This window comes from Hirundo rustica, chromosome 7 (assembly GCF_015227805.2).
Source record: "Hirundo rustica isolate bHirRus1 chromosome 7, bHirRus1.pri.v3, whole genome shotgun sequence".
NCBI lineage: Eukaryota > Metazoa > Chordata > Aves > Passeriformes > Hirundinidae > Hirundo > Hirundo rustica.
The window spans coordinates 660873-687300 of record NC_053456.1 but is presented as its reverse complement, the minus strand read 5'-3'; the positions used below and the strand labels follow the sequence as shown (position 1 = coordinate 687300).

Genomic DNA, 26428 nt, shown 5'->3' with positions numbered 1-26428 from the left:
GTTTGTACTAACTTCTAGAAAATGAAAGCAGGAACTTGTGCTGATAAATCTTTCATGTAGTTTCCATTTTGTGTAGACTGCTCTCCCCGCCCCTTTGTGTCCTTTCAAGTTTAAAGCCTATTTCTTTAATAGCACTTTGAGCTAATGTCCCTCTGAATCTTTACCAGTGCTCAGCTGTCCCTGGGAACTGTTCCCTGGTGTTATTGAACTCCTTGGACAGATCCCTCTATGCAGTAGCTACTCCTTGTGACATGTTCCTGGCTCTTCCCACGCCAGTCAAGGGCTCCTGCTCCTGCCACAGCTTGTTCTAGAGCCTGTCAGGGACCTCAGCCCACCCTCCAGCGGAGGCCGTGGGTCCAAAGGTGCCGTTTATGGCTTCTATTGAAATCAAGGGTAAGGCTTGACATGCAGATTTACTGTGTCAGATGGCACTGACAGCACTAAAACACTCTGAGCCGCTCTTAAAGGTGATTCAGAATATTTGTGTGATGGAAAGATGACATATTTCCGACTGTAGTGCTTCTCATGCTGGTTGCTATTATAATTTTCATTAACATAAAATCCCATTTCGGTCACAAGCTATTGATCTCAGCTTGGAAGAGAGGCAGGTTTCAGTACCTGCTCTCAGAAGAGGAGGGGTTTGTAAGCGTGGGCTCTTCCCGGGTACAGCCTCCACAGGGACTGCATTCCTTCTGCTTTCATCTGCTCTCGGGTGTATCCTGCTCAGAGCTGGCAGCAGCCTTCCACAGCCATGTGGGGCAGAGCTGGGGGAAAACCCACGAGTTTCTGTGTCGTGTTTTATCTTTCTCCAGGGTCGGGATTAAATGCACAAGACACCGTTTCTTGTTTGGACTCAGATGTTTCTTAATTCTTATCTATATCACAGTCTCACAAACCGTGAGTTCTACAGCACTTTTCTCCAACAAACTAAAAATGGAGCACCCCTCTCTCTCTCTACAAGGCCTTTTAAGGATAAACTGTCCAATTTTGAGATGACACCTGAATTATTTTTACCTTTAACCCAATAACCGACCACCCGTGGTCTGCAATGTGGATTTTTCTCTCCAGTTACAAAATCCCACCCAGACCCGTGAAGAAGAAGGTGAAAAAGAAGGACTCAGCCTCTGCCCTAAATCCTGCATCTGGCTTTATCTCTATTCCTGTGTTCTAAACCCTTCAACTCTGAGTTTTGCCCCCTGTGACACCACACCCTTCTATCCAAACCCCACAGCCACAATCCCAGCGCTGTCACTCCATTTTGGGAGCTGTTCCACGGCCTCAGGTCAGTGCAGCGTTTGCTGGGGGGTCAGCGCCTGTGGGCACAGAAACTCTGGAATTCTCCATGCCCGGGGTCCCAGCAGGTCTGTTCAGAGCCTCTCATTTCGCTGAGAGGCAGTGTTTGGCTTGTCCTCCTTTCCAGAGGAGCCCTTGTGTGCCGTTTCCTGCTGGCAGTGCCGTTCCTTTCGGGAAGAACCGGAGAAGTGCCGTGCCCTGGCAGAGCCGGGTTAGCCTGGCACGGCGGTGCCCGGGCTCTGCCCACCTGCCGTGCCCTGAGCTCACCCAGCCTCATCCAAACACATCTCCTGACAGCTCACAACTGCGGCTCTGGGTTCCCGGGCTGCAATTGAGCTGTTCCAGGTGCGAAAGCACCGTCTGGTTGGAATGCCTGTCTGGCTTTGTGCTAGAGTGGCTTATGCTAAGCCCTATTTCCCTGTCTCTCCTGATTAAGCTTCTCTTAGGGATGGTGAGCAAGACTGATGTGGCAATTTGAGCAGCCGGTCTGGTCTCCCTGGAGAGTTCTTTTCTCGGGAGAATTGCCTGTAATCAGCTCTCAGCGCTGAGGAGAGCTAATGCAGCACGCCCCAGGGCCAGGCAAGGAGCAGGGAGCCCTGAGGACAGAAACCCTCCTGCACAGCTCCCAGTCTGGGACTAGAGATGCTTCCTCCATGATGAATGGATGGATGCGGGAAAGCTGCACCCTGTGGCACATCGAATGTCACTGCAGCGTGGCTGGAACAGCTGTATCTGCCCTGAGACTGGGGCCAGGTGACAAGCCGGTGTAGGTGACGATCACTGAGCCTCTTCGTGGTTTGTGGACTTGGTGTTCAAATTCCATGGAAAGGAATGGCCTAACTCTGGCAGGTGTGTCCCTGGTGTCCAGAATGAAGTCTCAGGAGAGGTCCAAGCCAGGGGACAAGAAGCAGGGATGAGTGCTGTGTGTGCTTGCAGGAACCCTGATTCTGAGCAGGGGTTGTGCTTCAGCCATCACCCCTCTGAGCTCACACAGCATGGAAAGGGCACGCTTCCCTTTGTTTTCCTGCAAGCCAGCATCTCTGCAGACGTGTGAGACAGCTCCTTGGAAGATGCTAATTTGTTCCTTTTCTACTCCCTGGATTGTTGTGTTCCAGCACAGGCGCTTGGAGGGTTTCAGGCTCTCAGAGCAACTCCTTTCTGCTGTGTGAGGGGTGTGAAAGTACTCTGATGCTGCCACCAGGCTCCTTGGAGAGCAGAGCTGTCAGTGCTGCTCCTGGAAGCCTTGGGTAGAGCTGTGTGTCCCGCAGTGCTGGGTGCTGTGTGCGGCACTCCTGTCACTGTCCGTGTGGCGTGGCTGCAGGAATGTTCCTTGTGCTTTCTCAGTTCCTCTGCTCTCCTGGATTCCCCCTTGTGATTGTCACAACTTTGTGACTGTCCGTGGCCTTCCTCTCTGTTTTCACGGAGGTGCTGTGGTTGTGGCCAGGCCTCCACAGTGACTTCCCTCCCAGGAGCTTCCTGTGCTGGGGTTTGTCTGTCACCTTTCCCTTTCACTCCTCCTTGTCACAGCACATGGGAAAGGTGAAGCTGATCTTTTTTTGCAACTATAGTAAGAAGTAAATGGAAAATGCAGTACAGGAAAGGCAGTCATGATGGGAGTCTCCAAGGGCAGAAATTCCCCTCTTTGGAAAAACTCGTGGGAAGCTGCAAGTCTTGGCCTTCTGTACATGATCCCTTACCCAGTTTGTACACACAGCAGTTTTGGTTCGAATGCTTGCCCCAGAAATTGTGGAGGGGATTTCCCCCACGCTGAGTGTGCTGCAGGCAGAGTGCTCAGGGAATGAGGTCAAGCCTTGGATTGGGAGGGACTTTAGAATTCATCTCATTCCATGGGCAGGGAGAGCTCATCTTTAGAACTTTAGAACTCATCTCCTTCCACCGTCCAGACTGCTCCAAGCCGCAGTGTCCAACCTGGCCTTGGGCACTGCCAGGGATCCAGGGCCAGCCACAGCTGCTCTGAGCGCCCTGTGCCAGGGCCTGCCCACCCTGCCAGGGAGGAATTCCTTCCTTTGAGGCATTCCAGCCCGGGAACGTGTTTCCATGCAGGGCATGTGCAGGTACAGGAGCAGTTCAGTGAAGTGCCCTGGTTGTGTGTTTGTGTCCTGACAAGCGTCAGGGGAGGCTGCCAGGGCCGATCCTGCCCAGGCTGGCGCGGGGAGCTGGCTCCCTGCTCCCCATGCCAGCTGAGCGCGCCGGTGCTCCGGCTCTGGCGCAGGGCTGCACACATTGTCTGCCTCTGCTTTAAGCGTTGGTGCTAAATCAGCTGTCTGGGCACTGAGTGGGCTGGCCAGGGGTGTCCCCGTGTGGGGGCCCAGGGTGCTGGTGGGATCCCCACGTGGGATGGGTGCTGTCCCTGCCGCGGGCCGGGGAGCACGGAGCGGGCTGCGCCTGCTTAAGATTCCGGTCAGTCCCGTGCAAATTTGTCATTCAGGATCCGAACGCTGGGTCTGTTAAGAATTTGCCTGACCCACATAGGGCTGGTTTCAAACCCTCTGGAGCCGGGTGGAGAAGTGCCACCCTGCTTTGGAGCCGCTCAGTCCTGTCCCTGGCCTGCTGCTGCTTCTCGCTGGGGCCCGGCTCCTGCTGCACCGCCCGGGGTAGGACAGGCTGGGCTGCGGGGCAGTTCCTGCCCGCAGGGCAGCAGGGGGTGGAGCAGGAGGTGGATGGGACGGGCAGGGAGCTGAGGGAGGTGTTGTGGGGCCGATCAGATCTGCTGTGGCGTTGGGATAAGCGTTTGGTGGCCCTGTGGCTGGGGACGGGCTGTTCCTGGGCTGCCTTTGCCGTGGCACTGGCAGTGCCTGTCACATACTCGGGGTCACTGTGGGGTGTGTAAATCTGCTCTGATCTAAATGCTCTTTCATCCTTCAGCTTTCTCAGCAAACACCACAGCGCTCTGGCTTGCCTCTGTCTAGACTTTGTTTAGGAGTTATTAATATTGCAGTGAAAATCTCTAATTAAGATGTTGCCACCCTAAATTTCAACTTGTCACAACATTGTCATTAGTTTCTTCAAATGGTCTATTTTGCGTGTACCAGATCCTGACATGGTAAAACTGCCAATTAATTTTTATCTTCTTTTCTTCCAGTAAAAGATGGCATTTCAGAAGGCAGTGAAAGGAACGGCTCTCATTGGAGGAGGTGCCATAGCAACAGTTTTTGGCCTCTCTCAATTTTCTCAGTATAGAAACAAACACGTAAGTATTAATTATGATTTTTGATAAAATAGGAAACTTAAAATCTGTCAGAGCACATGTCAGGCTTGTACAAATAGTTTTTAAAAATGACCTTTGGGTGCCCCTGGGCGCCTTGCTTAGTTGCAGGAGGAGTGGATAGACCTGGTTGAAGTAAAAGCGCTGCCTGGACAGTGTTTTCAAGCTTAGAAGCTGGAAGTGAAACCACCAGCACTACCTGTGAACATCCCAGCTTCAACACAGTGCTGGTGCCAGCTGCTGTCGGGTTCCTGGGGCTGGGGAGGGGCTCTGTGCCAGGGCACTCGTGGGGCAGGCTGCTGTTGCCTGCGGTCCCTGCAGGGCTGTGCTGCGGGTGAGGACATGGACAGTCCGTTCCCCAGCAGGGAAGGCTGATGCTGGAGACCCGGCACAGTCAAGCAGCAGCAGAGGACGTGCAGCCCATCCCCGTGTCAGTCTGTGTGCTGGATCTCGCTGCTGGAGAAAGCAGATTTCCCTGGGATATCTGCTCCTCCCAGCAGGGTTGCAGTGGCCGTGCTCTTGAGCTCCCGTCTCAGTCATTGCACCACGGACTTGTTTGGGTTGGGAAATTCCTCCAAGACTCGAAGTCCAACCATTCCCCCAGCACTGCCAAGGCCACCCATGTCCCCAAGTGCCACATCCACAACGGTCTTTGCATCCCTTTTCTGGCTGTTTCTGTGGGGAGAAGGAGGAGGAGCAGCTGGGAATGAGATGAGTCATTTCTGGGGAGCCAAGCTGGGAAGTGGATAAGGCAGGATTCTTAAGGCTTCAGATACTGTTGCAGAAAATAAACCCCAGCATTTCAAGTGAGCTCCCCATCGGGCTGCCTGCCTCGCTCCGAGCTGGTAATGCTCTCTCCAGAGTCTTTATCCCAGGGTTTTACAGCCTGGCTTCATTACTGTCAAAAATGGCAGCTGCAGCTTTTAGGACTGTTAAATAAGAGGAGTTGGAAGAGAAGAGTCACCTGGAGAGCTCACTTGTTGCATATTGTCTGCAGTATTCCAGAATTCGGGGAACTCCCATTGTTCTGGGGAGAGATGGGTTTTACTGAGCGTGATCATGGTGCCACAAGGACAGAGCCACTTGTGCTTTTATCCCAGCTAATTTCTCTGTGCTGACACTTTGGGTCACATTTGTGCAACTGAAGTTGAATCATTGAATCCCAGAACAGTGTGGATCGGAAGGAGCCTTAAAGCTCGTGTCGTTCCACCCCTGCCCCACCTCTGGCAGTGCCCCAGGCCAGGCTGAGCAGGGCTTGGAGCAGCCTGGGACAGTGGAAGGTGTCCCTGCCATGGCAGGATGAGCTTTAGGTCCCTTCCAACCCAAACCATTCTGGAATTCTGTGGTTTGGCCTCAAGCACTCAGACACCTGCAGGGCCCAGGTGGCACAGTGAGCCTTTGCTGGCTGTTTCACCAGCACTTCCAGCGTGATGGGCACAGAGTGTTGGAAACACCAGATCCTCCTGCTTCCTGGCCAAATTGCTGCATTCAGGTCTTCTGGGCCTTTATTTACTGCATCAGGCTGAGCAGGCTGGTGCCAGCTGTGAGGTGGGTGTTCCTGGATATGCCAGGTTGAACTGGAGACACTGGTGGCGTTTCCTTCCCCGCTCCCCTCATGATCACTAAGGGGAGAGGCAGTGCTCCGGTTTGGAGTTGTAAGATCCTGCTGTCCTTTCCCAGTCCTGCTCTTCCTGGTGCCTGGGTGCGTTGTTGGTCAGTAGAAATTGCTCAGCAAGGTGAATCCAGCAGTGTGATAATATGATAATGCATCAGGGTCTGCTTTGGGGAGTTTTAATTACTGTATTTTTTTTTTTTGTTTAAATGAATAAGGATGATGAATTTGACTCTACAAGCCTACCTGGAGATTTACAGTAGCAAATTAACGAGAGCATTGGCTTATGGATTACTAGATCACTTTATAACTTGATGATTAAATTCAAACTGCCAAACTAAATTCCTCTCACTAAGAGCGTAATCAAAACCATTCAGGGAACTCTTGCCTGAGAAATTGTAGATATAAACAGCAATTGCTTATTTCAGTAAACACACTTGTTCACTGCCAAACTAATCACGTTACTGCAGATGGAATCCCTGTGTGCAGCTTTTCTTCACTCCCCCATTTAATTGACAGCAAGATGCATCATATCTATATCAATTCCTGGTACTAATCGCTCTGCTTATATTCCAGGGCTAATCTCCACACTCTGGCTATACCAGGGGCTGGATGCTGGGGGCTCTGCTCTGGGCTCTGCTAGGAGCCATTTGTTGTAAATAATGGGTTTTAAAACAAACCGAAACATGGAGTCAAACCCACCTGATGCCAGTATTTCTTGAACTCCAAACCTGTCTTTTCTGGTGTTCTATTGTTTTCCTGAAGTTAAGTAGTATGCTTGGAAATTTCCCTGGAAATGTAGCGCAAAGTAAATGTGGAGGTGGGGATTTTCCTTCTCTAGAGCTCGTGGAAGTTGAGCACGTGTTGCTGAGCTTGAGCAGCCAAGACACGTGCAAGACAGGGTGTTTTTAGTGTTCCCAATTTCCTGCTCATCACTGCTGTCTGGGAGTGGTCCCTTCCACCCCAAACCATTCTGGGACTTTATTTTATGTTTTTATTACACTTTGGGCATATATTATAGCAGCGCTAGAGCTGAGAGAGCAGGGCAAGAGGTGGGAATGGGCAGAATTCCGTGGCCAGGAGAACAACGGGGGAGCTGAATTTCCTTGAAGCGCCCCAGCTTTGTCCCTCCGCCGGTGATCTTTGCCAGCAGGCGCACGTTGGTGTGTCAACAGCGAGCTCATCAGGATTCACCCGTGTGCTCCCGGCCCCGGGCTGCCTGGGGAGCTGTGCCTGTGTTTGAGGGCTGTAAACACCGGGTGATGAGCTCAGCTGAGCTGAGCTGAGCTGAGCTGAGCTGTGCTCAGTGCAGCTCCCGTGGGCTGGGGGGACACAGCTGATCCCATGGGGATCACCGTGCCTGGGGAAAAATGTGGGCATGCCAGCATTTGTTCTAAATCTTCATTTTTCTCTCTTGTCCCCAGTCCCTCCACAGCTCTCCTGGAGCCCCTTTTTAAGCCCTGCCAGTGGCTCTGAGCTCTCCCTGGATCCTTTCCTTCTCCAGGGGAACATTCCCAGCTCACCCAGCCGGGCTCCAGAGGAGCTCCAGCCCTGGAGCAGCTCCAGGGCCTCCTCTGGGCTCGTTAGATCCTCAACATGAAGTGAAGGACTCACTCTGTCTCCAGCCCGACTTTCCCCATGGATTGAATTGTTCCACACGTGCAGTGACAGTGGTTGCTGCTGTCCTAAGGGATTTTCGTGAGCTACTTGTGTTCTAGCCAATATCATCCCTGATTGCAGGATGAGCCTGGTCATTAATTATCTTTGGAATATGCACTTCCTTGAGTCATGGCTACTAGTCACTGGATTTTATTTTCAGCTCTGTAGTAGAGAGAGGGACACAGAACTAATGCATTTAAATCATGATACTGCTGAGGAATGAGCAAATAATTCTGAACAAAAATATTTAGGCTGCATGCACCATATAATCTGAACCGAGGCTTTTTGTGCTTGGCTGGAAAGGAGTTTCTGTGGTTTGTCACTTGAATTTTTATTAGCCTGCTCTTTCCTGTCTGGGAGATCTGGACAGGAGCTATTCTCTGCATAGTAAAGTCTGCCATTTGGCCTGGAGACTGGCCTAAATTAGGTCTTAAATGAGGGTTAAACGGGTTTTTCTGGTGCTGAAAGTGTTTATAATTTTCAAGAAGGTCTGGAAATGTTTAGAATTCAGCTTAAGTTGATATTAACAGCGAGAGCCTTCAGAGACTGCTCAAACCCCTCAGGCTTAAGCCACGGTCCCTGGTAGGTGACTGAGCATCAGCCCTTCTCTCCACAGTCACTGCACAGACAGCAGCATTGGCTCCGGGAATATCAGCCCAAGGAGATTCCCAGGGCCATTCCAGGAAAATGGGAACCTGTCTGAAACTGCCACACCGCTAAGCTTTGTCACTTTAAAGTTGTATTTTAACGTGCTGTAGGACACAAACTGCATTGCTGAGAACCTTCTCAAAGAGGAGGTGAAATTAGAGTTTCTTTGGTGTTTTGGGGCTCCTGAACCTCATCAGACTTGAGCTGGATTAATGCCTCTGTGTGAGATGTGAAATGTGCACTCAGCTCTGCGTCCTTTGCTGTGCTGAATCTTTTTGGTAGAGAGTCGAGAGCCCAGCCGTGTGTCTATTTATTAAAATGCTGCCTTTGCAATGTTTATTGAAATAGTAACATCATCCTGCGACTTTTGAGTGTTCCTAGAAGTGATTGATACGGGTAGTAACTCTTCAGTACGGTGTTACACTGAGGTGGACAAGGTGAAGTAGAGGTGTTGGAATCACTTGATGGTTTTAGTACCGTTTGCTCCTCAGTGTTTAATACGATATTATTGTTAAATATGGGGGAATAAGTGAATTTACCTTTCTGGTTCTGGAAAAGGCTGTGTTGGGAGGGCTGTCTGTCCCCCGTATCTGTGTGTACAAACAGCCAGGGCCTCATGGGCCGTGTTCCCTCCTTGCAGGGTGACTTGGTGCAGGTTCAAGCTGCAGAAGGTGCCCCAGTAAGGAAGGACCATCTCCCCACAAGAGAGCAGCAGATTCTGGCCCTGCAGAGCAGCGGGGAGTTCGATGTGGTCGTCATCGGCGGCGGAGCCACGGGCTGCGGCTGTGCCCTGGACGCAGCCACCAGAGGTAAGGGCCTGCAGCTTCAGGGCAGCCTCCTTCTTGTCCTGGCTTGTGGCAAACTTCTCAGATGGGCTTTTCTGAAGTGCTCACAGGTGGAGGGTTGGGTATCCTGGCTAGGAAACCTCTGTTCTCCCTCTGCCCATAGCAGACTTCTCAGACTGGCTTTTCTAGAGTGCTCACAGGTAGAGGGTTGGGTATCCTGGTTAGAAAACCTCTGTTCTCACTCTGCCCATAGCAGACTTCTCAGACTGGCTTTTCTAGAGTGCTCACAGGTGGAGGGATGGGTACCCTGGTTAGGAAACCTCTGTTCTCCCTCTGCCCATAGCAGACTTCTCAGATGGGCTTTTGTAAAGTGCTCACAAGTGGAGGGTTGGGTACCCTGGTTAGAAAACCTCTGTTCTCAGTCTGCCCGTAGCAGACTACTGAGCTACTTCTCAGATGGGCTTTTCTAGAGTGCTCACAGGTGGAGGGATGGGTACCCTGGTTAGGAAACCTCTGTTCTGTCTGCCCATAGCAGACTTCTCGGATGGGCTTTTCTAAAATGCTCAGAGGTGGAGGGATGGGTATCCTGGTTAGGAAACCTCTGCTAGAAAGGCAAAAGGGTCCTGAAGGAGGTCACACAGCAGATCTGTGCTCCCGTTGTCCCATTTTTGGGGAACTGGACAGAGCAGAGAGCCCTGAGGTTCTCAGGCTCTTTAACCTGGACACGTACCTCAGAAACAGAGGCTAAACCTGGCCCCAGGAGTGCCTTCCAGTCTGAGCTGGAAAACACTCATCCAGAAGGCGTGGTGATGGGAAATGCATAAAGCAGTAGGGTCTGACTATAGGGAGGTAAGTCCAAACTCCAGCCTGGTTGTTATATTTAATAACACGGGACAAAGATCTCTTCACTTCTGCCTCTGCTGTGCTTTGGCAGCAAATGCAGTTGTAGAGCAGACAGAAATTATTACAGTTAATCTCTGTTTATCCCTTTCTTGCATATACTGGTTATGTCAGTAGGTTTCTGAGGTGTGAAATATTCAGGGGCATTTGGTTAATGAGTTGTGTCTCGTTGCTGTTCATTCATGGAACTTGCTCTTTTATCGTGTTTGCTTCGCTTAACAACAAATTTTGCTTTTCGTATGTTTGATAAATCTTCACCAAATTATTTCTGATTGCGTCCATTAATCTTCAGTCACATTCGACAAAAATAAATTGCTCTGATCTTTCTAAGTTACCAGTAACAATTAGATTTTTAAGGACATAAAAGTTTTGTGAGACCAGTAGATGTTAAAATCCCCGTGTTGGCACTGCTGAGGCCCCTCGAGTGCCGTGTCCAGTTCTGGGTCCCTCGTGACAGAAGGACACGAGGGGCTGGAGCGTGGTTGGCTCAGTGACCCTGGAGGCCCAAGGGATTCGGTGATTAAGGCTGATCAGACTGTTTCCTGTGTGTGTCAGAACACCCTGCCCTGCTTTTGGGCACCTCTGAAGCACACTCCAAGTAAGCAGAGCTGCCAGTTGTCTCCCTCTCTGGAATGCCGCCTCAATTGTTAGTGAAGAGGTTCGGAGCTCTCTGCTGCCAAGGGTTAAAAGTGTCCATGGAACCCCTCTGTTCCTGCCATGCATCCCAGCTCTGTTTCCTTGGGTAGCGTGGCCCCTGTAATGCCTTTCCATTGTGAAATTCCCAGCTTTTAATGTGCTGCTGTTTAAGTTCTGCTTTGACTTTTCCCTCAGGAGGAAGGCTAAAATTTTTCATTACAATATAGACAGTGCACTGCACTTTGAATACAAATTCATCCATGTACAGAGTAATTTTTCTTGTGATTGTCTCTACCCTAGAGAAGTGTCTTTAATGAATTACATACAAATTGTGTAATTTAAGAAGTTAATTTGGTTTTCTGGTAACACAGGACTAAAAACAGCCCTTCTAGAAAGAGATGATTTCTCATCGGGGACCAGCAGCAGGAGCACTAAATTGATCCATGGTGGAGTGAGGTACCTGCAGAAGGCCATCATGAATTTGGATTTCGAGCAGGTAATTTTTTGTGCTGGTTGTTCAGCAGGAATTGCTGGTAGGCACTTCCCTGTCCCAGTCAGAGCTGAGTGTCCTTTTGAGCTTTTCAGCGCTGGATTCCAGTGTTGGATTCCACAGCCACTGGGCACGGGAAGTGTTTTCTCTGGGGAACTTCCCAGTGCTTTGGTGGGCACTGTCATTGCCATGCCCTGTGGGCTGGGGGTTTTGGGAAAGGCAGGCAGAGACGGGGCTGATCTCAGAATAAAAAAAGCCTAAAATAATATAACATATCTCATATATGATATATCATATACCATATATCATATATATCATTTATCATATCTCATATATTATATGACATAAAATGAGACAGGTAATCTCATGAACTGGGGAGAGTGAGTGGCTGTCCTGTTCTGGAATGGGGAGAGAAAAGATGTTAAATGAGTGATTTATTTTGGAATGGGGGAAAAGCGTTGTAAATGAGCGACTTATTTTGGAATAAGGGAAAAAAAGATGGTAAATGAGTGATTTATTTTGGCATGGGGAAAGAAGACATGGTAAATGAGTGATAGTGTATAAATGCTTTTGTGCATTCTTGTGTGGGTGAAAGCCTGATATTCCTGTTTTGAGGAATCATATTTTCTCCCCATGGGAACCTCTCAAAGTATTAGTGGTTGAAAAGTTTTAGTGGTTGGAATGCTGCTGCAGGAATGTGATTTTTCAGGGGGAAATATCCAAACCCTGCAGTTACCCACCTATAGAAATCCACCTTTTCTGCCAAAGAACAACTCCACGTTGCTGCACACTGGTTTGGAGAAGAGCCCTCCTGCATGGGCAGCTGGGAGTTTGGGTGGGATTGAGCTGTGGGAATTGGCACGGAGCTGTGCTGTGGGATGAGTCCTACCCCTCCTGAAGTGCCTCCTGCCCCTCCTTAGGGCAACGTGGCTGCTTGAGCTTTATGTTCAAATGAAAAATCACTCAGTTGTGCTGCCAAGACGCCAAGGCGAAACTGCTGAAACCTTATTTTGTTGGGGATCCTTTTCCTGAACCTTTGGGTTCCTCAGCAGATGACAGCGTGCTTTTGAAAGCCCAGTAATGATAGTGTGAGGTGTTGGTGCCTGGATAGAGTCTGATAGTGAATGTTTCACCTGGTGCCAGGGGTGGCTGTGTGGCACTGACCTTGGCTGGTGTTTTGCAGTACAGGATGGTGAGGAGGCTCTGGTGTTTTGCAGTGCAGGATGGTGAGGAAGGCTCTGGGGAGGGTGGCTGTGTGGCACTGACCTTGGCTGGTGTTTTGCAGTACAGGATGGTGAAGGAGGCTCTGGAGGAGCGTGCACACCTGCTGCACAGCGCACCCCACCTCTCAGCCCAGCTGCCCATCATGCTCCCCATCTACAAGTAAGCTCTGTTCTGCCTTCTCTCCCTTACCTTGGCTTCTCACAAGCTAACCCTGGCCTTTTTGTTCCTTAAAGCTGTCCCAGGGGGAGTTGCTGAGCTGCAGAAGCACAAAATCCTCTTGTGCCCCAGCCAGCAGTCGCTGCTTTGGGGGCACACGCTGAGGTGCAGCTCTCCAGCACCCCGACAGGGACAGCTGCAAAGAGCTCTCATTCCCAGGATGTGTTTGCTGCTCTCTCAGTGTACCCTTGCCCTCAACACACGCCCTCCCAGTGTTCCCAGCCAGGGTTCTCCAGTCCATATGAGCACAGCTGGGTATGGACTGAGCAGGCTCCTCCCCCTCTGGAGAAGACATTCAGTGCTTTGGGTCAGGTTTTCAGTCTGTAGGAGCAATTACTCACTGGAACAGGCTACTTAGAGCAGAGAGGTTTTGAAGGAACATAATTTTATTAAGACCATTCCTCTCTGTATTATTCCTGTCTTAGTGGGAGGGGCTTGTAAGAGCTGGGGCTTGTGTAGGTCGGTGGTTGCCTGCATTTATCGTGGCCCTGTTTGTGCAGGAGGCCTTAGACTGTGCCTGGGGAATCCTCCCAGCTTGCACACACAGCTCCAGCATCTCACATGGAAGCACAGCAGCCCCATCCAGATCCTGATTTTAGAGCAAATAAACCCTGGAACGTGCTTGACTCACTGGAGGGAGTAGCTCAGTTGAAAACAGCAGCAAACAACACCCAAGTCTGGAGTATTTACACTGTCTTGTTACCACGAGCTCGTAACGCTGTACAAGGTAGAGCTGCTGTAAGTGTACAGCTGCTGTAAGAACGTTCTGTGTTCCTCACCGTGTTCTGGATTGCAATAACGGCGTGTGCACGTGCCTCTAAAAGCTGCGTTTGTGATTTTTTTTTCTTTTTTCACTCCGTGGTGCTCTTTTCCCCTCAGGTGGTGGCAGCTGCCCTACTACTGGGTTGGGATAAAGCTGTATGACCTGGTGGCGGGCAGCCACTGCCTGAAGAGCAGCTACGTCCTCACCAAGTCACGGGCCCTGGAGCTGTTCCCCATGCTGCGCAGGGACAAGCTGGTCGGAGCCATCGTCTACTATGATGGTGCGTGGCCTCTCTGCCTGCTCCGTGCTCAGGGGGTGTGGTCTGGGGGTTAAAACACAGGTGTGAGCCTGGAGGTTGTGCACTCTACAGCTCCTGATTGTTAATTTGGGAGATAAGTTCCGTTTTCACGACAGCAGCTTAGAGGGTGGAGGAGGAAGTACAGTGTTTTTTCTTGGCCTGTGGGTGTAGAGCAGTGTGAAAGTGTTCTGATGGAGGTGTGGTTTCTGACCTCTTGGCAGCAGAAAGGTCTTCACACAAGGTGGATTATAGGGGGAACTCTTTTCCCTTTGTAGAGCTGCTTGTAGAACAATTCATCAGCTCATCAAAGGGGTTCTGGACTGGGAAGGACTCTGGAAACACACTGGACTCCAATGGGGTTTATGAGGCTCCTGGCTAGGGCTTCTGTTGTTAATTGCAAGTGTCTCAGACAGAGCCCAGCAGCGTGGATAAACAACTGAAAATTCATACGTATGTGTGGGAATGTGTATGTGCAGATTCTTGTTTGGGAGGAGGGTCGCATTTAAAGAATGGACTTGGTGTTTGCTTCATTTTACTGCTGATGGATGCTGCATTTTATCTTGCTTTTAAGGTCTGGAGGAAATAAGCAAAATTTGTGAATTTAGCAAAATTGGTTGTGGGATTTTTGTGGCGGTTTTTGTACCCAGTACCAGGACCTGCCATAGACAGGACACAGAGAAGGAATTCAGATTTATTTTTCCTTATCCTGAGCTATTCCTTAGCTTGTTTTAAGGGATCCCAGGAGCCTGCCAGAAGAACGAAGTGGTTCTCTTAACTGTAATTACACTTCTCATAAGAGCACTATAGCTTGAAATCTATTTATAATCTAGTGAAGTTTTTTCTGATTAAATAAATAATTTGGCTGTATCGTGCCCATTTACTACTCCAGCATTCCAAAGATACATCTTTCAGGATAGCCTTAAAATTGGTCTTCACGTTTCTTACATGAACAATTATTTTAAACAGTGCTGTAAATCTGAAGATTCAGCATCGAGATGTCACCTGGGCTTTGGTGGCAAACACGGGTAGGGCAGGGCTCAGAGAGATGTCTCTGGAGGTTTTGGTGCCATCCCAACAGAGGGAAACAAACCCACACTCAATATTGGAAAGGAAGAGAAAAACAGGAAAAAAAAGAAAAAAAAAAAAAAATCTGTCTTGCTTTGTTTTGCTTTCCTTATAAGATACAGGATAGTTATCCTTGGTTCTAGGCAGAATGTAAAGAAATGCTGTCTGGAATTAAAATTTAAAAAGCTCTCCAGGCTCCACCAAGCCTCAGTTTCCCTGAAGAATAGAACGGGTTTGAAGGACTCAGGAGTGAATGTTGATAGCACACATCTGAGCGCTTGGAGGCTGCACCTAACGCAGAATAGCTGATTGTCCAAGCAGTGTTAGCTCAGCTCTGAGCAGACCACGTTTCAGCTCACCGCTGTCTGTGGTGCCTCTGCCTGGGCTGGCCCCTGGGGCAGCGGGGCTCCGGGGGGCTGGAGCACGTGGACTGTTTGTCCTGAGCAATTCACCCGTGTTCTGGCCACGGAAATGGGCTTTAAGTCATAACAGTTCAGCAAGCTCCCTTTAGGGCTCGTAAATTATTGTACTTGAATTTCAGTGGTGCAGTCACACCCTAAATCCGGAGGGATGGAGCACAAGGGGAAAGGGGATGGAGCTGAAAGTGGAGAAGGGGGCGATGAAATTAAACTTGTTTTAGTCGAAATTAAACTTGCTTTAGTAATTTCAGAAGGATTAGTCAAGAAATAGAGTATTAAATAACAGCAAAGCAAAATACAAGTCTTAAAGTAGGTGATGTCTTTCCCTTCTCTGTCCATGCCTTCTCTCTCCCCTAAAGAATGAATCAATAAATTGGCCTTCTAAGGATGGAGTATCTTAGCTGTAAGTGCAGTTAAATGCAGTTTTCCCCGTTTCCTCGCTTCCCTTTATTCCCTGTGCCCGTAGCTGTTGGAAACGGAGCTGTTAATGATCACAGCTGTCGATCCCCGCCACCAAAGGGAAGAGGGAAGAGCGTCCTGTGTCCCGGTGACCGTTCTGTGTGCCGAGGCCCTGCCCGGGGGTGCCCAGGGTGGCCCTGTCCCCTCGCAGGGCCGGCTCGGGGCCGCTGGCTGCGGCTCTGCGGGCGCCGTGGGGCCGCCGCGCCTCCAGCCATCCATAATTCATGGGGACGTCGCGTTCCCGACCGCGCCGGGGTCGTCTTCATTACATCCCTTCGATTGTTTATACAGGCACAGAAAAATGGGACGATAGAAATGCTGGGAGTACCAGCGAGAGCAAATCGCTGCCTTGTCCAGAGGCTATCCTTGCTCTGCCCGAGCGTCGGGAAGCCGAAGCATATGTTGGATGTTAGCCGGGGTGTACACAACGTGTCCTATTTATTCAAGGTTTGCTTTGAAGCCACAACTTACAAGTTTGTTTCTTAGGGGGACATGTCAGACCGCATTTAGCATCCGTTGGTATTAGGATACTCCCGAACAGCAAAAAGGCAACATTTTGGGGGGAGAAGGCGGCTGCTATCTGAGCAGGGATCTGTCAGATCCACTTAGGGGCTGCGGGAGAACCGGAGAGGAGGCGCGGGGAGGGGCTGGGCCGAGCTCAGCATCTCGGGCAGGATTGTTCTAAAGCACTTTAAATGGAAGAATTAATCTCCATTTAAATTATATAGAGTTCATTACGATAAGAACTAGGAGAACCATTAAAGCAGGGATCCAGCTGGCCAGAGTGCGTCAATGTAAAGTGTTCAGCAATTCCAAGTGGCACGGTTCTCCTTATGATACATTATTTTTCTGTCTCTAGGTGCTTGCAGGCTTTTTAAACGTATTTTGCCTTTCAAGATGAGCCCTTAGGTGTGTAAGGGAAATTTGTGTTCTGGAATCGATCCTGAATTTAAGATTCTAGGGCTCTGCTGACCGTGCTTTCAGAATTTGCTGTTATTTCCTGAAAGAAGAAATTAACATATGCAATGTCTGGGACTCTCTTGCCACATCAAGGTATTGGATTGTTTAATATCTTGTTCTAAAATCTCCAGGATGTTTACTGGGATGCAGGTAGTTGGTTTTTTGCTTTTTGCATTCTCTGTAGTTTTGCAAACATTCTCTGCTGAAATATTTTAATATGGAGGTTATTTAAAAGTAGAGAAAGCCTTGGCAGAAGATTTCGCTTTCCCTGTTTACAGCAAACCCCCTGAGAAATCCTTCCCAGGCACACATGCACACACAGACACACACACAAAAATCAATGCTAAAGAGTAGGGCATTCATTAAGCTGTCAAAAATGGAATAAATGTTTTTTTTTATTTGGGCTCTTGTAGCTATTTTTCCTAGGATTCGAGTGTGTCCAGAATTATGAAATGTTATAGCTTTATAATTCATGTTTGACAAATGGATATTTGGAGATGTTGAGCTGTAATAGGGATATTACAGACAACTCCGTGGCTGTTTTTCCTTCCCTGGGTATAAAACCCCTGACAGTTTGTCAGCGAACAGACTCTGCATAGGTGAATTTAAATACACAGCTACTCCTGTTTCTTGGTGCTTCCATTCTGGGGCTGGCTGGGCGAGAGGAGCCCTGCAGGCACGCTGGCCACGGCCGTGGCTGGGAAATGCTCCCTGCCTGCTCCCTGCCCCGTTGTTTTGCAGCGCTGCAGGGTCCGGGGAGGGGGCTGCAGGTGTGCTGCAGGTGCAGCAGCGCCCGTGCAGGTGCTGGCACGGCCGGGGCTGCGGGGCGGCCGCGCCTCACCCGCCGGGGCGCTTTTATCATTTTCAGAAGGGATCAGATCAATGGGCTGAACCAGCTGCATCCTTAAGCCGGCCTCGGCTCCGGCAGCCGCGGGATGAGCCCTTCGCTGCGTGCCCGCTGCCCCGGGCGCCCTCCCGAAAGCGCCGGATGATAACTGCATCTCCTGCTGTACCTGTGACGATTTAATCGTGTGAGTCAGCCCAGTCAAGCATCCCCGGCTCATGACTGGGAGACATGAAATTCATTGTCATTATTGTCCCTGTCATTTTGGATCATTATATCCCGCTGCAGAATTTTCCTCACTCCAGTGCTTTCTTACCTCCAGGAAGCAGGGATTATGGCTGAGGTTGGGGTGGGGGCAGGACTGTGAACTACATTTACCTCAGGGGAGCCACAGATTAAATTGGCTTTGCTTTCTGACTTGCTGGATTCGTCTGTTTGTACGCTCTGGGTTTAAGGTTGGAAATGATGAATATTCCAGTGAATTCGGGGCCTCTCTCTTTTCTTTTTTTAATGCTTGTATAAGCAAAGGACGGGGTTTGCGTCCCTTAAGAAGTGAACGGGGAATAATTCTTCAGATCGTGTTACCGAAAAGATTTAAGATTATTCCTGGACAAAAACGACGTTCCTTGTTCGTTGTGGCACAAACATCTGAGTGGTCCCCGGTGCGTCATGGCTTTCAGGGGAAGGGATGGAGCTCCGCTGTGAGCCAGGGCTGTGCTTTGTTGGTGTTTTGTGGGAGCTGTCCCGCGGGACGTGCCGGCGGGAAGGGAAGCGCTGACGGGACCCCTGCACAGCTCGCTGCTCGCAGGGAACGAGGGACAGAGCAGAGCAAACGGCCTCGAGCTGTGCAGGGGAGCATCAGAGTGGGTGCTGCAAGCAGCTCCTCGCCAAAGGAGCGGTCAGGCCTTGTAACAAGTTGTGGAGGTGATGGAGTCACCACCCCTGGCAGCGTGCCGGAGGCGTCTGGACGGGGCACTGGGGACGTGGTTGTGGGGACGTGGTGGTGGGCATGTGGTTGTGGAGATGTGGTTGTGGGGACGTGGTGGTGGGGATGTGGTTATGGAGATGTGGTTGTGGGGACGTGGTGGTGGGGATGTGGTTATGGAGATGTGGTTGTGAGGACGTGGTGGTGGGGATGTGGTTATGGAGATGTGGTTGTGGGGACGTGGTGGTGGGGATGTGGTTGTGGAGATGTGGTTGTGGGGACGTGGTGGTGGTGCTGGCTGGTCTGGAAGGTCTCTTCCAGCCTCGATGCCGTGGGTTCTGTGGTGTGTGGGAGCAGTGCTGCTCTCTCCACGCTGGCACGGCACTCTGTCCCTCTGGCCACGCTGTTCCCGGGTGGGCTCTCCTGGAGGAGCAGCGTGGCCGAGCTCAGCACACGGTGCCTGTCCACCCCTGCTTTGCTGGGAGTTAAAAACAGCACAGTGCCCCCGTGGGAGCTCACCCTGACGGGATTTTCCCCCCTGGAAGCCGTTGGTGGCAGCGGGGACACAGTAAGCCGCGGTGACATCAGCACGGCCACAGCAGCCCCGCCGTGACGGCTGCTCACGGTGACATTTTAGCGCCGTCTCCATAAACTGACAGTGACAATGTTTAGTTTCATTTTAACACGGTGCTTTTCCTGCCACTGACACGGCAGTCACAGTGTGGTGACAAGTTGAAGGCTGATACAAAAGAAGTGGGAAACAACGTAATTATAAAGCAGTCACACAGAGCCGGAATTCCAAATTTTGTCTGTCACTGGATGTGGTGGATGTTGTGGCTTATTTTTGCTTTCTGGGATCTTAGTTTCAGTAGGAGTTTTAGCTCCTGTGCTGTAACTTGGCAGCAGTCTCGATCAGACAGACATTTGAAGGATATTGGGATTTCTTCTGGAAAAATATTTTATGGGTTTTCTGCCTCTTGCAGATATTGCTTCACACCTCTTGTGTGATATTGCTTTGTTTATAACTACAGAATTTGGAACAAATCATAGTAGAACAAGGCATTGGCTTTAAATGAGCAGAGAGCAGTGGTAGGTGGGAGATCAGGGAGAAATCCTTCCCTGGGAATGTGGGCAGGCCCTGGCACAGGGTGCCCAGAGAAGCTGTGGCTGCTCCTGGATGCCTGGAAGTGTCCAAGGCCAGGCTGGCTGGGACAGTGGAAATGGTCCCTGGCAGGGGGTGGAATGGGATGAGCTTTAAGCTCACTTCCAACCCAAACCATTCTGTGATTCTGAGAGCAGGGAGGTTTAGTTCTGGTGACCTGAGCTGGTGCTAAATGGAGGAGGTCAGAAATTAAGGTGACTATTACTGGATTATTTAATCTGGATGTGTCAGATCTGAGTTTGAATCTGTTGGAATCAATTTACCTGTGGGAAGGCTCGAGGCTTCCCTTTCCATGAAAGCTCTCGCCTTAGGGCTGATGTTAAAGAGCTGGAATGTGGGGTGTGGTTATTTCCAGTGCATGTTTAGTTGTCCTTCATCCTTCCCACCTTACTCCAGCAGCACGGGTGGCTCAGGGCACAGCAGAGCCGGGCTCTCTGCACTGCAGGCACAGCCAGGAGTGCTGGGGATGGGGCTGATTCAGAACCAAATCAGAACTCGGCTCAGCTGGGTCAGAACTCGTCCCCCTGGAGCAGGGCAGCAACAAGGACACGAGTGCTGCATATCCTAGAAAGTCTGGGAGTTTGCAGCAAAGTCCCCTTTAGTTTCATGTGATTCAGGGAGCTGCAGAGTTCAGGTCTGAGGGCTCTGTACTCGCTTGTGGCTCACGAGTCCAAGGGAACATTCCCCCTGAACTGACTCTGCTTGTGTTTGGGGAGGAGAACCTGCGGGGTTCTTGCTCAGAGAAGTCTGGAACGATTTTGAGTCACTCCAGCTGATTCATCGTGCCTGTCTGGGATCTAACCCTTCCCATATGCACAGCAGCTCCTGGGCTCCTGCTTAATGCTTGCAATAAAACTGCTGGTGCAATTAAGCACTTCATTAAAATGACAGGAGAGGGACGGTCTTGGTGACGTAGGGAGGTGTAGCTGTATATGTCTAATGCACATGGGTAATTGTGTGATCGCTCACCAGCCTTAAAGCTGGCCAGGGTAGGGTAAGGTTTGTATGTGCACAGCGAGAAAGCTTTGACCGTGGAAGGATTTGGTTTCCTGTGTTGCTTTACTGTGTTACCTGGTGCAGGCTGCAGTGAGGAGTACACCTGGAGGCAGCTGAGCTTTTGGGTCCCTCTCATCCCGAGCCTTTCCGGGCTCTGGGATTCTGTGGACTGGTGCGAGGGGCAGCTGTGAGAGTGACACAGGACGGAACGTACCAGAACTGCCAGAGTGCCTCATTAACGCTCTGGTTTTCTCACAACGCTCCTGAACCAGTCCCAAACAAATCTCTCCGCTCCGTGGGCTTTGTTACCACTCCCTGCTGGCTGGGGCTCAGCTCCGGTAAAAATAAAATCGCATGTACGCTGTGTGCGCTCTGGGGGAGGAATCTGTGAGTGCCAACGGAAACATTGTCTGTTCGGATGTGAGGAGATGCAGCATTTGCTACTAAGCAGCGAAAATAGAATTTTCCCAAATTGCACGGAAAGAAGAAATTATCAACCAAATGGCATCACTGTTGGGCTTAACGTGGTGTGGGACAGACTTACTCGAACTGTCTTTGCACACTAAATGTCCTCAGCAGCGTGGTTTCTAGGGCTGAGGTGTCTTTTAGAGGATTGTGTGCTAATTTGGTGAAAGCACTTAGGCCAGCGTTTTGGGAAAAGCTGGGTTGACTGCCCTCAGTAAAAATGAAAGCATCTCTTCGCTGTCACCGTATTACAGAAGGTGAAAACAACAAATAAGAGGAGGGATGATTCCTTCCGTTTTCCTTGCTGTTTTCAAGAGGTGCTGCAGAAGGAGTTGCAAAGAGAGCTCAGCATGTTCCATCAGCTGGCTCGGGGAGGCTTCTCCCAAGGTGCTGGGCTGTGCCTGCCTTCTGTCAGGCTGCAGCAGGTGACAGCTGGCATCGTGCGAGGGACAAACGCTCTGAAACCAGCCCTGGGGCACAGAGTCCTCTCCAGGCAGGGCACTGGTGAACATCTGTTCTGGGGAATGTCACAGTCACCATTTCCCTGCTTTGCCTGCGCTTAGGAGATCGTGGGCACCTTCAGGAGCATACTCGCCTGTGGAGAAGGATGCCAGATGAATTTGGCTTAGCCACTGTATTGTTAGAAAATAACTTTTTGGCTGAAGTATTTGAAAAAGCCCAAAGGATCACTGAGGGCTGTCCTGTGGTAGCAAGGCGGGGGTCATTGTTCTGTTTGGCTTTGGTGCCCCAGTGGCTGCTGTGCAGGACAAGGATGGCTGTGGTGGGTGATTCAGGAAGGGAAGCTCCCTGGAAGCTCGGGGTTCCCTTGCCATTGATCGCACCTTGGGTTTATTACAGTGGAACCACTGAACAGGCGTCTGGGGAGGGTGCAGTGGTGCTCGTGTCTAGAGAGCTTTTGGGCTGCAGGAGCCGAAGCTTGGAGGTGCTTTTCTCTGCTGCTCAGGGGATCTCTGTGTCTGGGGCGAGTTGCATTTGATTGCAAGGTCAGGAAGGTTGAGATGCAAAACCTTTGCTTTGGTTTATCCTTCCCTTTGTCTCGTGTTAAGGATCATCGTTGTGGTGTGCAGCTCCCATCTCTGCTCTCTGTGCCCAGGGACAGGAGCCGGGGGAAGGGCTGCAGCTGTGTCAGGAGGGGTTTAGGCTGGATATCAGGAAAAGGTGCTTCCCCTCTGGGTGAAGGGTGCTGGCAGTGCCCAGGCTCCCCAGGGAACGGGCAGGGCCCCGAGGCTGCCAGAGCTCCGAGGGTGTTTGGACACTGCTCCCAGGGACAGGGTGGGATTGTTGGGGTGTCTGTGCAAGGCAGGGAGTTGGACTGAGTGATTCCTGTGCGTCCCTCCTAGTTCAGGATATTCTGATTCTCTGTTTAAATGCAGGATTTTAATGTCATTATCCAGGGGAGAGTATACACATGGCAGTTGGCAAGCCTTAAAAAAAAATAAAAAAAGGCAAACCCCAGCTGTTTCTGAGTATGAAACCACTATCCTGTGACCCCATCTCTCCTAAACTGTTGCACTGTTGTTCTCCACAGATGATAAATTTCCGAGGTGGGAAGTCAGTCTTTATTCCTTTCAAATCCAGACCTCTCCAGATCTCTGCTGTTTATGCCATGAAATACTCAAGGCCTCCACACTGTAGGTCACATCAATCTGAAGCCAGTGTGTTTTTCTACCAGTGCAGTTAATCAGGAACTGGTTATTTCCCAGTCCTCTGCCTGCAAATGCATTCCATGGGCACTCAGTTGCTTTTGGACAGCTGAGGAGTGAGTAATAGCATGGGGGTTCTTGCATCAGAATAATGATGAGGGGAAAATGGATGAGGGGTTCAGAGAAAGCAGGAAAATGTTGTTTTTGAACACAGTGGTCCAAATCCTGGACTGTGCTGAGGGTATCCTGAGCTCACTCTGACTTGAGGAGCATTGGGAGGCTCAACAAAACCCCGAGCAGCCTTTGGATTTGAGGCTTGCTAAACATTTGTTACTTGGAAGTTTGGTTTTACAGAAGCTACCCGTTTCCACATTATTTATTCTGCTGATTGGCTTCTCCGGATCGCTTTTGCTCTGGACAAATAAGTGACAAATCTGGGAAGAGGCAAACTCTCCGAATTTGAACAGTCAGGGCTCCACAGACCAAAGCTAATATTGGCTGAAGTGGGGTCGTGCTGCCGTGTGACGAGTCCCCGCAGCAGGGCAGCCACAGGACAGCGGGCTTTGTGTCGGTGCCACCTGGGGCACTGCTGGCAGGGGCAGAGTGAGCGGGGTCTGAGCCCCGCTGGCCCCGGGGCCCTGCTGCTAGGAGAGAACAAATCCCCCTGGTGCCGATGGCAGGGTTTGGGGGCCCTGTCTGAGGGGTGCTGCTGCATGGCCCGGGACAGCCGAGCCCTGTGGGGCCGTGGGTCAGGCTGGCCCCAGATACAGGGGATGTCTCCAGAGCAGTGGGCTCCTGAGAGCCCGTGGCTGCAGGCTACAGCAGCGTGTCCTGGCTTACAGAATCACTGAAGCGTTTCTGTTGGAAAAGCCCCCCAAGAGCATGGAGTCCAAGCTGTGACCCCACCTCTCCAACCAGCCCAGAGCGCTGGGTGCCACGTGCAGTCATTCCTCCAGCACTGGGCTCCTCTGGAACCCCTCTTGTTGTGTGGAAGCAGCTGCTGCAGCACAGCTTGTCACTGTCCTTTGTCCCTTTTTCACCCAGTTCCCTCTGCACACGAGCTGTGCTTTCTGAAGCTGGGCAGGTTTGAGTGAACCTCATAAGGTCATTTATCCCCCCGTGCCGTGGCAGCAGCAGCAGTAGTGCCCGTGCTTTTACTGAGTGCTTTGCCTGCCAGCTCTGACCGATGGTTGTTCCCTCTCGTGGACCTCCTGTGATGGAGCATCCCCAACTTCTCCTGACATCCTGCTCAGTTGTTTTGCCGTTCTTCCGTTGTTGCAGCCGATTCCGCGCATTGTTTGTGTGTGGGATTGGAGTTACTGTTTGTTTCTTCGTCGGTGCTTTATCATGCTGCCGCTTCTGTACACTTTGTGTAACTTTTTTTCTCGTAGCTGAAGACGGATTGCGGAGCGCAGCCTGGGCTGGGTTGGGATGAGGGGTTTGGGCAGGGGAGGCGGTGCTTGCCAGGCCATTGATCCCATCTTTATAACTTTGCCCTTTTAGCTGGGTGCAGATGATTTGCACAGGGGTTGGAGAATTGCGCAGGCAGAATCCGAAGGACCGAACTTTACATAAACCATTTATACTAAATGCTGGGAATGCTGGCAACATAAATCACCTACAGTATCTATTACAAATTTGTCACTTTGTCGGTACCGTCTGTGATAGGAGTGGTCCAAACAGGTGGGGAAGTGAACCGCACCTCGGGAAGTTTAGCCCGCTCGGAAATTCATTATTCAGGACACACAGAGCCTGGCCCCTTCAATGTATAGTAATTCTTTCCAGCCAGCATCCAGGCCTCCAACTTCAGTGCAATAATAAATAGGAAAAGTCTCAGGTGAAGCCAGTATTTCAAAGTAATTAATCATCTTCCCCTCACAGTCCCTCCACCTCTCTCTTGGTTTTCTTTAACGAGGGAATTTCAGTAATAAATCTTTAATGATATATGTTAAGAATCCTTCATTAATTCTTGTCCACTTATTTCTCTTTTTTGGGCGCTTTTATGCCGTATGTTGGGAAGTTCAAAGGAATATACAAAAAAAAAACCCCGGTTAAATTTGGCACGGTCTCTAAAAGGATGTTTTGGGTGTCGAGTGGCACGCGTTCACTCAGTAACCGGAGTTGTTGGTTAACACCGGTTGTATCGTAATAATTGGGTATGCAGGATCACAAAGGGGAAGGGAGAGGTGGTTTGTGTGCGGATCCTGGTGAGAGGCTCGGCGCACGTGGGGCAGGCAGAGCCCCGTGGGGCGCGGCACGGCCCCGGCAGCGAGCGGCCGTCAGCGCTACGCGATGTGACAGGGACGGCCGTGACGGATCCGTCCCGACGCGCCCCCGCAGCGCCGCGGGTGACGGCCGTCCTTCCCCGCAGGACAGCACAACGACGCGCGGATGAACCTGGCCATCGCCCTGACCGCCGCCCGCTACGGCGCTGCCACCGCCAATTACACCGAGGTGCGGCACCTGCTCAAGAGCGCGGACACGCGCAGCGGGCGGCAGCGCGTGTGCGGGGTGCGCTGCAGGGATGTGCTCACAGGTGAGCGTGGGGTGTGTGGGGTACGTGGGGTCTGTGGGGCTACATGGGGTCTGTGGGCTACATAGGGTGTGTGGGCTACATGGGGTGTGCGGGGTGTGTGGGGTACATGGGGTGTGTGGGGTACGTGGGGTACATGGGGTGTGCAGGGTACATGGGGTGTGTGGGGTACATGGGGTGTGTGGGGTGTGTGGGGTACATGGGGTACATGGGGTGTGTGGGGTACGTGGGGTCTGTGGGCTACATGGTGTCTGTGGGCTACATAGGGTGTGTGGGGTACATGGGGTGTGCGGGGTACATGGGGTGTGTGGGGTACATGGGGTGTGCGGGGTGCGCTGCAGGGACGTCATCACCAGTGAGCGTGGGGTGTGTGGGGTACATGGGGTGTGTGGGGTGTGTGGGGTATGTGGGGTACATGGGGTATGTGGGGTACGTGGGGTGTGCGGGGTGTGCTGCAGGGACGTCATCACCAGTGAGTCTGGGGTACAAGGGGTGTGTGGGGTACATGGGGAATATGGGGTGTGCAGGGTGTGCTGCAGGGATGTCATCACCGGTGAGTGTGGGGTGTGTGGGGTGCATGGGGTCTGTGGGGTGCACTGCAGGGATGTGCTCACAGGTGAGTAGGGTCTGTGGGGTGCACTGCAGGGGACAGTGACACCCTGGGATAACAGGGGAGGGAGGAGCAGGGCTGCTGCCATCTGCAAGCAGCCCTGAACCCACAGCACAGGAGCCATCTTCCTGGGCCGTGCCATTAGCGTCACTCAGCTTCCACCTCTGTCACATTTCTCACTCAAACCCCAGTGTTTTGGCAGGCCAGGCTGAGCTTTCCATCCCAGCCCTTCTGTCAAGCGGAGATGACATTGTAAAAGGCTCCGTGCTGTACGGTAGTAATCCCATTTACCGAGTCTGCGGGCTGAGACTGAAACCCTCTCCTTGAGAGGCAGATTTCAGCTGAGCAACCTCCACCCCGCCTGCCTCTTTTCTGCCCTCCCAGATAAGCTGGAATGCCACTCTAAAACACTTTGTCTCGAACCTCGTGTTGGGTGCACACTTAGTTAATTTTTAGAACCCGTCCCAGCTGTTGTGTTCAGACACGCAGGGTACGCTTTACAGTAGGCTGAGCTCGTGGAGAGATGAATAACAAAGAGCAAGGGTGAGCAGGAAACAAACGGTGTCTGTGATTGAT

General features: G+C 51.2%; 1 protein-coding gene across 4 annotated transcripts in view; it reads left to right on the top strand.

The window, feature by feature from the left end:
- Positions 1 to 26428, top strand: part of GPD2 (glycerol-3-phosphate dehydrogenase 2) — a 47270-nt gene that overhangs the window by 6306 nt on the left and 14536 nt on the right. For 2 of the 4 annotated variants that reach the window (XM_040070041.2, XM_058421382.1), the window contains exons 2-7: positions 4397 to 4504; positions 9079 to 9247; positions 11131 to 11255; positions 12535 to 12632; positions 13569 to 13732; positions 25081 to 25245. In XM_040070041.2, the coding sequence (XP_039925975.1) occupies positions 4403 to 4504; positions 9079 to 9247; positions 11131 to 11255; positions 12535 to 12632; positions 13569 to 13732; positions 25081 to 25245 (823 nt within the window). In that variant the 5' untranslated portion in view covers positions 4397 to 4402. Of the gene's footprint in view, positions 1 to 3821; positions 3909 to 4396; positions 4505 to 9078; positions 9248 to 11130; positions 11256 to 12534; positions 12633 to 13568; positions 13733 to 25080; positions 25246 to 26428 lie in introns of those variants that run through there. The other 2 variants (XM_040070042.2, XM_040070043.2) reach the window with 2 other exon arrangements.